The sequence below is a fragment of the Dermacentor silvarum genome, chromosome 1 (genome assembly GCF_013339745.2).
Source record: "Dermacentor silvarum isolate Dsil-2018 chromosome 1, BIME_Dsil_1.4, whole genome shotgun sequence".
NCBI lineage: Eukaryota > Metazoa > Arthropoda > Arachnida > Ixodida > Ixodidae > Dermacentor > Dermacentor silvarum.
The window spans coordinates 54,283,421-54,295,874 of NC_051154.1; the positions used below are offsets into that span (position 1 = coordinate 54,283,421).

The following is a 12,454-nucleotide window of genomic DNA, read 5'->3' on the forward strand; positions in this document are numbered from 1 at the left end:
GCTCCTCCGAGGAGTGTGTCGCATTCGATGGGCCAGCGGGATGATTGACTGCTGGGCTGGCAGCGGCGAACTGGGCGCACAATGCCCTTTTGGCGCCATGTTACGAGAACCGGCACGGAAATTACGAGGGACGCGCGCTCTCGCGGGCCGGGTTCGACTCGCTCCTTTGTTCTCGGCGCGAGTAGGGCGCAGCAAAAAAGGGCCGAGCGGAAAAAGGGGGCCGTTTCCCAGCCGTGTGGCACCCAGCGCGGAGAGGCCCTCAATGGATTAGTCACGGTGCGTATCGCGAGCTCGTTTGTTACTTTGTGCGCGCCGCGGCGCGGTCCTCCCCGCGCCGACTCTTAGTCCAATGGGATTTGGCTCAGCCGCGCTCCCCGCATCGCGGCGACGGTCCAATGAGCGCCGGCCGGGGGAGGGCTCCGGCTCAGACCGCGGCTCAACATGGCCGCGCCTATCGATCGTCTTCACGGCGTTGCCATGGCGGCGTCCCGCAGGCGACGTCCTGTCCAACGGCATGTGCCGCACCGCGCCAACATGACCTCATCCCAGCCGCTAAAGAAAGAAGGAAAACAAGTAGCGATATCACCAGTCCTTTTTCTCCTAAGGCGCTATCGCATCTAAATCGCTCTGTGTCCAAATAGCCTCTCTTGTTTTTTTCTTTTCTTTACAAGCACCTAGACTGACAAACATTTCGTTTTTCTTCTGACGAAATCAAACAGGTCAGATAGGTAAGTTGAATAAATGCTAAGTACAGAGAACGTCGATGCTTATTTTCTGCAGTGCCTGGTCCTGTTTTGTCTGTATTATTATTCGTGTCATTGTTTTATTTGCGCTGGATCTTCAGTTGGCGATGAACAAACTGGCCTGTTGCAAGATTCTCCTGCTACTTTTCAGTCGCTTATTGATCGAGGTGCACGGGCGATAAAATCTTGCAAGCAATGCTGAAGCGCCTTTCAAATAGTAGTTCAGCGACACACATGAGCATGCAGTTCTTCATCGCGTCACCGCCATTCTCGCTCTTTTTCTCAAGGCGAAAAGCAAATCGCTATTTTTTACATCAACATTGCTCGTTTCGTCGCTGCATGTGCGATATGTCTCGATGCGACCGATGTCGCAAACCTGCATCATTAAGGCTAAACTTATCGCCCAAAATAAGGTTTCATTGGTATCTGAGAACCAAACCAACTAATCTGAGCTGTTTCTTTCGCGCATTTGCATGTCTTAGTATATATACCGCTTAAGAAATGCATTTAATTAGAACTAGCTGTAACGCTTTTTGAAACTGTTTTCATTTTACGGGGCACCCTTTTGTTGGAGGGGGAAAAGTAATTATTATCACGGAGAATTTCTTTCGGGTTGCTTTGCGTATCACGGCTTCATCATTTTATTGTAATGACGACTGATTTGACAATATGAGTCATTTCCACACCGCGACATTCAAAAAATTCTTCTCTGAGTGAGTGCTGGTCTTTGTAAATAAATGAGATAAATTCTACTTTCTGGCTAAAGCTGCTATATATGCATTCGTATAGCTTTATACAGCAAGGTGAAAATGAACGAGCTTAGAAAATATCAGCGCCCGGCTCCGCCAACTTCTACGAACCGGAGTTGCACGCTTTCACTTACTACATGTTTTATATTTAGTCTTCTTTATTTGTTTCACATACCCTTACAAAGCAGCACATGTATAGAGGGGAATGACAAGAAACAAATCACAACTATATATGGTCTTCGGGTCTACAGAGCAAAATAGTAGCAAATCAAACTTGTACTTCAATAATCGAAATCTCGAATGCAGCAAAAGAGCAACGCGTTAATAGGTTACAGACTTCAGAGTTGAACAAGTTAACGTCACAAACAATGCCGGTGCAGGAGCGATCTAACCGTTTTAGGTTCAAATGAAAACGTGGGAAAGCTTTCTTAGCGTTACACGACCAATCATATGCACGTGAGTGATCCAACTTATTATTACTGCTCTGCTTTGTACTGTGAAATATTGCAGCGTTAGTCGCGTGACATGACGTCCAATCGGTGTTTGAGGCGTATTCGCAAGGACACTACCGTGCATAAGTCTATTCGGTAAATGCGACGAGTGGGAAGCAAGCGGGCACTTCAGCGCTGACACGTTGTTCGCCTATATCGTCTCACTCGGATCTGGAAATGTGAATCGAATTCAAGTCACTGTTCGCATGTTTTACCAGTTGCTGATTGGTGGCGCCCTTAGGCTGGTCACGCATGAGGGCCAACTGCAAGACAACCGATCGCTGACCGCTCAACGTTGCATGAAGTCAGTGAAATAGAGGACAGAAAGATCATTGAGCGGACGCTCAAAATACTTTCGTATACAATATACAATTTTGTTCTTATACGCTGCGAGAAAAAAAAAAAAAAAAGGGGGGGGGGGAGTTCTCTCCTTCTCTCCCTTTTATTTTTTGCAGTCACCCAATCATGCCTCGATTTCTGGCTGTCTGCGCGCTAATCATATCGGTTTATGCGTGGAAAGTTAATCTTCTCCTCTTGTTGGAGCTGCCCGCTTACATAACATGATTAGTAGAATTCTGGAGTCTGGAACGAAATAATCGAACTATTTCGCCTTCTGTATCAATAATTTTTGAAATATCTGTTATGCGTATTAGAAACTTTCACCTGCACTTCTATAGCTGTCTACATATATTGACATTATAACAGTAGCTCTGAAGCCACGTTTGCTATCAGTTGGCCAGATTTTGAGTTGTGAGCGTCACTGCGAGCTTTAATTGCATAGCTTATAAATCAGTGTTCCTTAATTGTGCCATGCTGCCTCTTTACAAATATGTCCCCGTGACCCGATTCGAAATTCGCACGGTCATAGATAAGGAGAAAACCAGGAAATGACAACGTTGTATTTACAGTAACGGTCGCGCGGAACTTATCTTAAGGATACATGGACGCATTTCCACGCTATTCGAACGGCCTAGGCGCCAACCAATGCGTAGTTGTGATCTAATAAATTGGTTGGCCCATTCGCCGGGTTGGCATTCAGCTAGCCTATTTGGTGATGCAATATCTGTCTGCCCTTCTTTGGCCCGTTTTATGAAACTTATGTCCACATGATTTAAGCCTTAACACCCAAATGTGCCACCTCACCAAACCTAAACTTAGAGATAGAAATAGACGGTAGTTAGTGCATGGTTACGTCCCAGGAGCGACAAAAAGCAAGTTCTGCTCCATTCAGACAGTGAAAAAAAAAAAAAAAAAAACTTTATTTAAAGAGTTTTTTCATCACTGTCTGAACGGAGCAGAAGTTGCTTTTTCTCTTCTTTCGCAAGCGCTCAAGGAGAAAGAGAGCATTAGCCAACGAAAGCAATTGTTTTCAGTGTATGCCCTGATCTATACGTTCTTCGCTAGATCCCAGCGACGTCCGCGCAGTCGTGTAGATTCTCAGTCAGACGCCAGCACTGCGAGACGGGGATCCCCGAGAGAACGTACGCGCACGGGAACGCAGCGATGCAGTAGCAAGGTCGAGCTGTAGCTGCAGGACATCAACTCCGAACAAAGGGAAACAAGACGGGCCCTTGTCTCTCCCGCTCTATTTTCTCTCTTTTTGGAACATTCTTCGTCGTTTGGCCAACAAGCGGGAGCCAAGTGCTGTTTAGGTCCAACAAACTCGAGGGTGCAGCGGACGCTAAGAGCTTTTGCCTCGCAAAGGGCGTCCGTGGAGAAAATAGAAGCCGAAGGCGAGACGCGATGCTTCCCATTGTTCTCGGCGCCCGTTCCTCCCTGCTACCGTTTCCCAGTAGCAGCACACTGTCCGAGAGGAGAGCAGTTTACATCGCGTGGGAGGACGCCAGGGCATCAAACTGCGGAAATGGCTCGTTGGCGCAGCGCCGGACGCTGCGCCGCCCATCGCTCTCGCCAACGTCGCTGTAATCGCGGCGCGTCGGCGTCCGCACACGTCGCCCCTTCGACAATGGGCAGCGCGCACACACACAGACACACACACGCACACAGATCCCCGCGCAGCGTCATTTCCGGTGAATGGCCGCCGCTCTCTTTTCTCCGCGCTTTCCGCAACTTCTAAAGACGCTCTTGTCTCGGCAGTGCGCGCGAGGAAACCGCGTAAATTGCCGCCTGCGTCGGGCCCGGGCCCCGCAGAAGACGCTCGGCCGGCAGCCATCATTCATCAACATGGGTCCGCCCGCCACCGGCGCGAGCGTGCCCGGGGAGTGTCCCGAGGCCAGTTCTAATTTCCAGCGAACTCGTATTCCGTAGAAAGGCATCGGCCCGGCGATTGATTTATGGGCGCCGCGGACAGGCGCGCCTCCAGTTTGCGGCCGCGTGGACAGTGGACGAGCTCTGCCCACCGCGCCTCGCTCGAACCCGCGCGGCCAATGCAAGCGGCCGGCACCGCCCCCTTCCCGAGTCAGTTTCACGCCGAACAAGGCTCGGGACTCGCGTTTCGGCTTCCCCGAGCCTCCAGAACTCAACGTGCGGCTCTCCCTTTTTTTCTCGCGCAGGTGCATATCAAGTCGAGCTTCATCATGAACGGAGTCTGCGTCCGGTACCGAGGATGGATCGACCTCGACCGCCTTGACGGTGTTGGCTGCCTCGAGTACGACGAAGAGCGAGGACGGGTAAGCGGCGCGCTTCATTGTCGCTCGTATATACAAGAGCCTGCAAACAGTGGAGACAGGCCCTTCGATGGGCACAAACAACAGCCAGTCCTTTATGCTGGCCGAATGTTCATTTGTGCTTCTCAACAAATGGCGAAGGAAGTATGGTATGACGGGGTGTCTTCAATATTAGTTGCCTTTGGTCGTCAGGAAATGTCGGCAAATGCTGAACCTCATACTGATATTCCTCTTCTTCAGAACAATTACATAAAGTCGTACATTCGGAAACCGAGAGGGTATGGACAACCGGACCACGCTTTCTCTCCTTTGTTTACCTTTACTTTCGAGCCATACGGTACACAGAAAATATGACAGAAGCCCTGACGTTTTTCTGTTGCTTTAAGTGACTGGGAATCGATGTCTTATTAAATGAGAATCCGCAAACAGAGGTGCTGCTTTCATAGCCACAATACACGATCGAGGTACAAAAAGCGCACACTTCGCATGCGCATTAAACTTCGCTGATCGAAAAAAAATAATGGGCGGAAATATCAAAGAAGCTGCGAAGCGGTTCCGCACTGGCCTCATAACTGTGTATGCTTTGTCGCTCACCACAAGATTGCTGTTCATTATAAAACGACGACTATTATTACGGCTCCCGTGAGAAACCTCAAATACCTCGTAATAGCGAAGTGTTTACCCGATGCCGGGTGCCCGCGAGAGGTAGAGAGAGAGAGAGAAAAGAAAAGGATGTTACACCCCCTTCTCCAATTTTCATCACTTCTGCGGCCGCGTTGTTTCGCTGCTCGCCCTCCGGGAGCGCCCTCACCCGATCGCTCCCCCTCGCCGTGCTTGCCAAGGACGGCACTCGGTCGACGCAAGAGTTTCCGTTCGTTGTTCCACCGATTCCACCAACTTTCGCCGTTCCCGCGGGCCGTAATTCTGGGCCTCGAGCGGCGCCCTCGCACCCCATTCATTAATTAGCGGACGGCCCTAAAACCCGACCCGGAATAACAGTCTGCGCCGATCTCCGCGGTGCTGCTCGCGGGCTGCAGCGCGCGTCGGCGGCGTCTGGCCTCCGCGCTGCTGCCGGAGGAAAAGCGCGCGGGCGGCCGACTCCCGCGCTAATTGTTACCTCTGCACACACGGCCATGACGAAGCGGCGAGATTGTTTCGACCGGGGCGGAACCGGGCCGCCAAGCCGGGGCTCTCCGCCCAGCGGCTGATGGAGCTACAGCACACGGGACACCTGACCGCGCGGCAGCGGCGGATCGCATTCCGGCCTCGGGCCCGCTCAGTGCTGGCGCGCGCGCGCGAGCGGGGGACCCTCTGGCCAAGGCGTGCGCGGAAGGCGAACTTGGCGGAGGTGGGAGAGCTGGCTTTTCCGCGAAACCGTGTGTGTATACACACGTGCGGGTAGTCTATAAAGCGGCTACGTTCACTGTGTATACCTTCGGCATGTTCGCTTTCGCAGCATTTTTCGGTCCTCTACAATGCCATGGTAGGAGGTATGCGTATGGGCTCACCTGCAGTGCACGAATACGAAAAATGGAAAGGAAGAAGGAGAGAGAGAAAGAAAGAAGACGAGGCGATGTAGGGGGCGCAGGGAAGGCTTACCAAATAATAATAAAAAAATAAACAATTACTTGGAATTTCAAGAAAAACGTCATCGTCACTATAACTTCCACTTTCCATATATAGAAACACGCACTGATATCATCAAAAAACCTATGATTGTGTCTATAGTGAGGCACCTATAGGACTGTTTATTATTCGAGTGAAACAGAAAAGCCTGCTATTTCAGCCTCTCTCTGCTCAGCTTCGACCAGTTTCAGAGACATTTGTGTGCAACTTTCGAGGCAGGTTAGCACACCGAGTACGTCAACAAGATTCACTCGAATGATGAATCAAACACTCAGTCGAATGTTCATGCGTTGGTTAATATAAGAACTAATCATTTCCCACCATAATTTATCACTTAGTTTTACGGTTCACAAGCTGTCATTGGTTTTTGCATATGCTATATAGGATAGGATGACAACCATATACATGCTTGCCACTTTTCTACTTCGTCCAGTTCTTTGCCATTATTGGGCTCTTAGTAGATATACACATCACCAAACGTTATGCCCACACACAGGACATGCCCACTTCAAGGTCGGGGGCACTGTAATGATTGTGTCGTAGAGCGTCTGAACGATGAAGTCATGACGCTTTTAACTTCCCCGTTGAAGAAGAGTCCCACGGTATCTGGTCGTCATGAACATGTTTATTTTTTCTTATCAAACACATGCTGTTCGCTTTATTTATAACACCATTTCGACTTTGGACTCTCCAATTGAACTATAGTCAAATTTAATAACATTCAGTTACTTCAGTTACGCCGAAGAAAGTTACGGCGGGAATTTATTTCCCAACTATATAGTAACAAACTATCACTCGACCCGTCACTGTCATTACTCGACCGGTCACTCGACCCGTCACTGGGACTTTGTGATTAGTTTCGCAGTGCATGTGGGTTGGCCGCGGGTGCATAGGTTGTTCATATTTTTTGCGCGATCACTGTGGATTTCTCACCAAACAGCTGGTGGAGTATAGCACATCAGGTCGTCACCCAGGCTAATGTCTACAGCTTCTAATTAAAATCAGCCTCTCTCTTTTTCTCACAGACGACAAAACCGCAGCTTCGTCTCCTCGCATAGTGCGATCGTTTCCGAAAATATTATTCGTGCTATATAGGCGGGTAGTGCACCGTTCCCTCCAGCGAGGGTGAGCACGCCCCGAGCTGTCGCGCTTCCGATCGACGCCGGCCAACAAGGCAGCCGCGAACGGTAGCGTCCCCGCCGGAGGCCGCGTGGGAATGGGCCGCTGCGACGTAGGGCGCGGCCGGCCATCTCAGCGAGCCACAGGTGCCCGGTTCTAATTACAGTCGGGCCGGCAACCATGGAGGGAACGCCGGCCACTGCGGGCGCGCTGGTGTCGCGACTCTCTTTGCGGCCAAACCCTTGCGCAAGCGGCACGTCTTAATTGCAGGTTGCCGCCACGAACGCGGTGCGCCTCGCCCGCCGCGGCAGCCAGATCAGCATGCACTTTTCCCATGCCAGCCGGCTAGCGGCGGTGGCCGCTTAGCAACTGCCGTCCGCTGATGAACACGTCCGTCAGCGGCCGGCCGCGCCAGACGGTCTTGCCCGCCGTCTGCGGGCAGTACGAAAGGCGGTACTCGTCAGGGTGTCGAGGGTTCGCTTGCGAGCTAATCGCGACGAATAAATGAGCGTCGGACAACCAGCTCCACGATCGCGATGTTCGGGGAAGAAAAAAAAATGCGCAAACGTGACAAAGCAAGGATATTGCTTATCGCAGGAAATGGTCGTCACATATGCGAGAAGATGCAGTGAGTTTTTGATGTGCCAGGTCGTTTCCTAACGTTTGCCAGTCGCCCTTTATGTGGCGGAAGTGTAACCGAAGTGACGTAATGGTGGCTCGAAGCCCCATTTCCATCAGACCTTTAGAATGAATGCGAACCTTCCACTGCGAATATCAGTCACCTCTGGGTGGCAAAAAAACACAGGCTTAACCTCTTCACGGCGTTTACTAGTTTCCTAAAATGCTTGTGTGCTGATTACATGAAGAAAACAGATATTGAAGCTCCCCTCGTCAAGTTTCATTGTTTTATTTATTATTTGAAGCAGAACATTTTGTCACACCGTAAGGGTTTTAAAAGTCTTGGTACCTGGATTGAGAGAAATACTATATCCAATGTGTCTGCCTACATAACTACGCTTCGAAACAGCTGTTAAGTCAAAGACAGCAAGGACAATATTGCTCATTAAGAGTGTGCTAATAGTAGACAGACTAGATACTAACGGGACTTTTGTGCTTTCTATTTCAGTTGGAAGACGCCGTGCTCCGAGACCAGATCGAATGCTACAACCAAAGGTTGCGAGACTTTGAAGAGAAACAGAGGGCATTCCGAGCGCGCCACGAACGGCAGGCGGAAGCAGAACTCGAGGTAGGCTCTACTGATCCATTGCGTGAGAGAACGTTAGATCATTAAACGTGACGTTTAAACCTGAGTTTAAACTTAGCTACGAAGCGAGGGAAGGCAAAGAGCAGCGAGCTCAGCGATTGGCTGTGCATAATATTATTGCCACTTAGGGCAAAGCTGCTGGCACTCTTGAGGCAAACGAGCTTCGAGGCCGATTAATAACAGTTGTTTCAGAATGATGGCTAGTACCGTGATTGCTTAATTGCCATATTGTATAGTGCTTCTCTGCACTATGCCGTTAAGCTGAGTACCCATATGCGTGAATTAAAAAAGAGAGAGAGAGAGAGAGATAGAAAATAATAAATTAACAAATGGCAACCAAGAAAGAGAGATAGAGAGCAGAGTTTAGGGAAATTTATACTAAATCTTGACGTGGTATAGTTTGCAAAGTACTGTGCGACTCAAGGCGAATCTACTTTATATATAATGCTCACACATATAGGGGTTGATGATGTGTCTTGATAAATGCACGTTTCAAAAGTTCATGAGCGCGCATCTGGTTCTGCTTACCCCATTGTTTCAACGTACAAAATACGACATTTCACGCCCGTTTAAAGTCGCACACATATACATATCGCCCTCTATTTAAGCAAAGTGCGTGTCTCGATAATGCTTGGAGAAGAAAAACGAAGATTTGATATAGCAACGAGTGAGAAAATTTCGCAACGACACAAACTGTCGTGGCACTCACTCGACGCCCGTCACCGGACTCATTGCCCGGAAAGGCACCTCTCGAGATGCGAGGGTGGAGTCGGCCTCCTCGCAACTGTTCCTCTCCGAGGCTCGCGACGGCAGCGCAAACACGAGGCCGCAACCCTTTGGCCCGGTCGCGCGCATCGCGAGCCGGTCGCCAAGTGCCAAACAAACAGGACGCCCCGTCGTCGGGTCACGAATTTTCCTGCTTTTGGGGAGACTTTCCCACCCGCGTTTTGCGGCCGTTGCGCGCGATCCGCTCAAAATGCGGCGGCCCGGCGGAAACGCGGGGGCGCAACCCTTGCCGCTGCGGACACGCGGCTTCGGCGCCTCCGCATCTGGCGCGGCGCGCGCACCTGAGCGCGTGGCGCGCGCGCGCGCGCGCGTCGTCTCCATGACAAAAGCGCCGCCCGAATGCGCGCACAAAGGAAAGGGGTGGCCCAGTTCCTGCTTTTCAACGCGCGCGCCACCGACTCTCGGAAATTTTTTCGCCTAATTCTGCTTTCGGCCATGTTGCGCGCACACGTTCGCAATGAGACCGTGTCTCCCTCGTCCTCTAATTCCTCTTTCTTTTTTTCCCCTTCAGAGTTTCACGCTGCAGCGACGCGCGCTTTGAAGGCAGCTGCGCGGCGGGCTGCGCAAACCCTCCACCCGCTCTCTCTCTTAGTGCCCTGCGCCTGCGCTTCTCTTTGCTGGCGACCAAAATAGATGCTTCGGCGACTCCCCAAGTTCGCCTCTACCGATTGCAAACTTGTGGGCCAGAATGCGCGAGCTCAAGCGACTGGGGAAGAAAAAAAAAAGAACAAATAAAAGCACGACGAAAAAGAACACGCAACGCTGTCCGTGCAGCCTTGGTGGATGCCCGCGCATTCGGGCTCATCATTTCTGTCCCCTTTCCTCCCGTTTTTTTGGGGTGAAAAAAGAGAAAAGCGCGGCGCAGGGAATTCCCTTTCTGTAAAATCATCCGGGCAAGTCAGCAGTGAAGGGGAGAAAAACCTGATGGCTGCGCACCGGCGCTATAGCACAACATTTCGTACGCGCGCAACGGAGGCAACAAACAACGACAAAAGTGATTATCTGAAAGGCTTCGCTTGCAAATAGAGGATGCGTCGAACCGAAGTTTGGACTGACTATGCCATGGAAGCGAGAAACGAAGGACAAAAAGAAGCCCACTGATGCAAGTCAGTCCGAAACACGGGATTTGGGGCAAACGGAGATGTACTCGCCTGCCGCGAAGCCTTTCTTCAGGCAAACATACATATATCCCCGCTCTCCGATCACCATTCAGGATGTGGTTGGCTAAACAGTGCAAAGCAGCGTTTTTATGTATATGTCTCCTTGTTTTATAGCATGCGCATCGATACTGCTGCGACACGACGTCAGTCGTGCACTGTACCACATTGTTTTTTGTTTTTTTCTGAGGGAACAAAAAAGAAAAGAAAAAAGGGAGAACGAAGTTGCAGGTGCACATTCACGCAAGCACCAACTACATTCAAGTGAGCTGAGGCGACGGAAGAAAGTTTGCCGCAGGAAATAGCTGCAGAAAATTTTGCCCTATATAGTCCGGTATTTAGCAATGAGTCATTTCATTTTTAGTTATTTTCTTATCATCCGTTTCAAGTGACTGATTCCGACGCCAACGGCGGCATCCGAACACACATATATATATATCACTGAAGGTGAAAAGAGTGAAAAATTATTTGAGGCGTTGTACAATATAGGGTTCCTGGAGTAAGACAGAAAGATATCGCTGGCGAATGTTTCATACACCACCGTATGGCTTAAACGCAGTGGCATTGCATAACGCGTCACGCTTCACTGCGAAGGACGTCGGAATGGAAATTTATTGAAGCCGTAGACATACGACGGAAACTAAAAAAGAGCGAAGCCCGTGAAATGCATGAAATAATGCGTTGCGACGTTCTTATTGCTATTTCTTGTACTTCGGTATGCATTTTCGCGCTGACTCTGAAAAAAAAAAAAGAAAACGAAAAAAAAAACGAAAAAAAAAACGAACGGATTTCGTAACTAAGAAAGATTCAATGTGCTTCGTTGCGACATATTTGCACTCCTCTACCAATTCCTTCATACCCGCTATCATGGCGTCATCCGCCTTTCTGCGTAACATTCGAAAAGCCGTCCCCACTTGTCTCGCACTTGAGCAAGTATTTCTTAGACATAAATTCTGTTAATGGGAAAAATAGCATATTTATTGCATTCAAAGGCTAGCCAGTCAATCGAGATTGACTTTATTCTGGTTTCCATAGTCCAATTATGGATCAAAGTTGGTTTCCCGTTGCAATGCCTGTATCACGAGAAGTCGCTGTGCACCAACGCTATATATTTATTTGTACAAGCGAAGAGCTGTCGATGTAGCGCGATGCGGAGCCACCACATCCGTTGTGTTCACTATTGCCGCTCGCTTTGCTATGCGCGTATACAGCTACGAGCGCGGACAAAACACCGCGATCAGGGTTTCAGTGACAAGCAGAAACAAACGTACACAAAGGGCAGCCCTCTTTGGCTTGGTTAGCCCGTGTACGGTGGGTGTCATCGCTTCAGTATGCATATGCAAACGAACTTGTCTCTGCGTGCAACCCTTCCGGTGAGGCAAGCGAAAACAGCGGCCGCCATAATCCCGTACCACATAGTTGGCCGTCCCCCGTGCATCTGCCCTTTGTCTTGGCGCGACAGTAATCCCTAGTCGCTCAACCCTTGCTTGCTGAGCTGCGGGCCAGATGGATGGCCCCAAGACGCCCCGGGATCAGCGCTCCCGCCGCGCGAAGCAGCCGGCTTCCGTGCGGGCGCCACGCTGAGCTCGCCACGATCGCGCCACGGGAGCGCCAGGGCGGACGCGTGCCCTCGAGCGGCTCTTTGCGAAGCGGCGCAAGAAGGCGCAGCGGGAGATAACGGGAGATTGAGCGGGCTCGCTCTTGGGCGAGGCGCGTGCCACGTCACACTAAATACTGTTCCACTCCTTCTCTGCTGGTCAAATGAGGAGCTCCTCCTCGAGCGAATGATTCTCGCCTGCCCAGTCAATACATCGTCTCGTGGTGAAACGTATCTCGCGTTTCAATAAATCAGTGCGCCAGAGCTCCCGCGTTATTGGAGGAGTAATGAGAGG

The 12,454-nt window shown here is 50.5% G+C and overlaps 1 protein-coding gene across 1 annotated transcript in view; it reads left to right on the forward strand.

Moving 5' to 3' along the window:
• Nucleotides 1–12,454, forward strand: part of LOC119463436 (protein big brother) — a 52,975-nt gene that overhangs the window by 33,402 nt on the left and 7,119 nt on the right. Inside the window, exons 4-5 of the mRNA XM_037724286.2 lie at nt 4,497–4,613; nt 8,482–8,601. Of these exons, the coding sequence (XP_037580214.1) occupies nt 4,497–4,613; nt 8,482–8,601 (237 nt within the window). The remainder of the gene's footprint in view (nt 1–4,496; nt 4,614–8,481; nt 8,602–12,454) is intronic.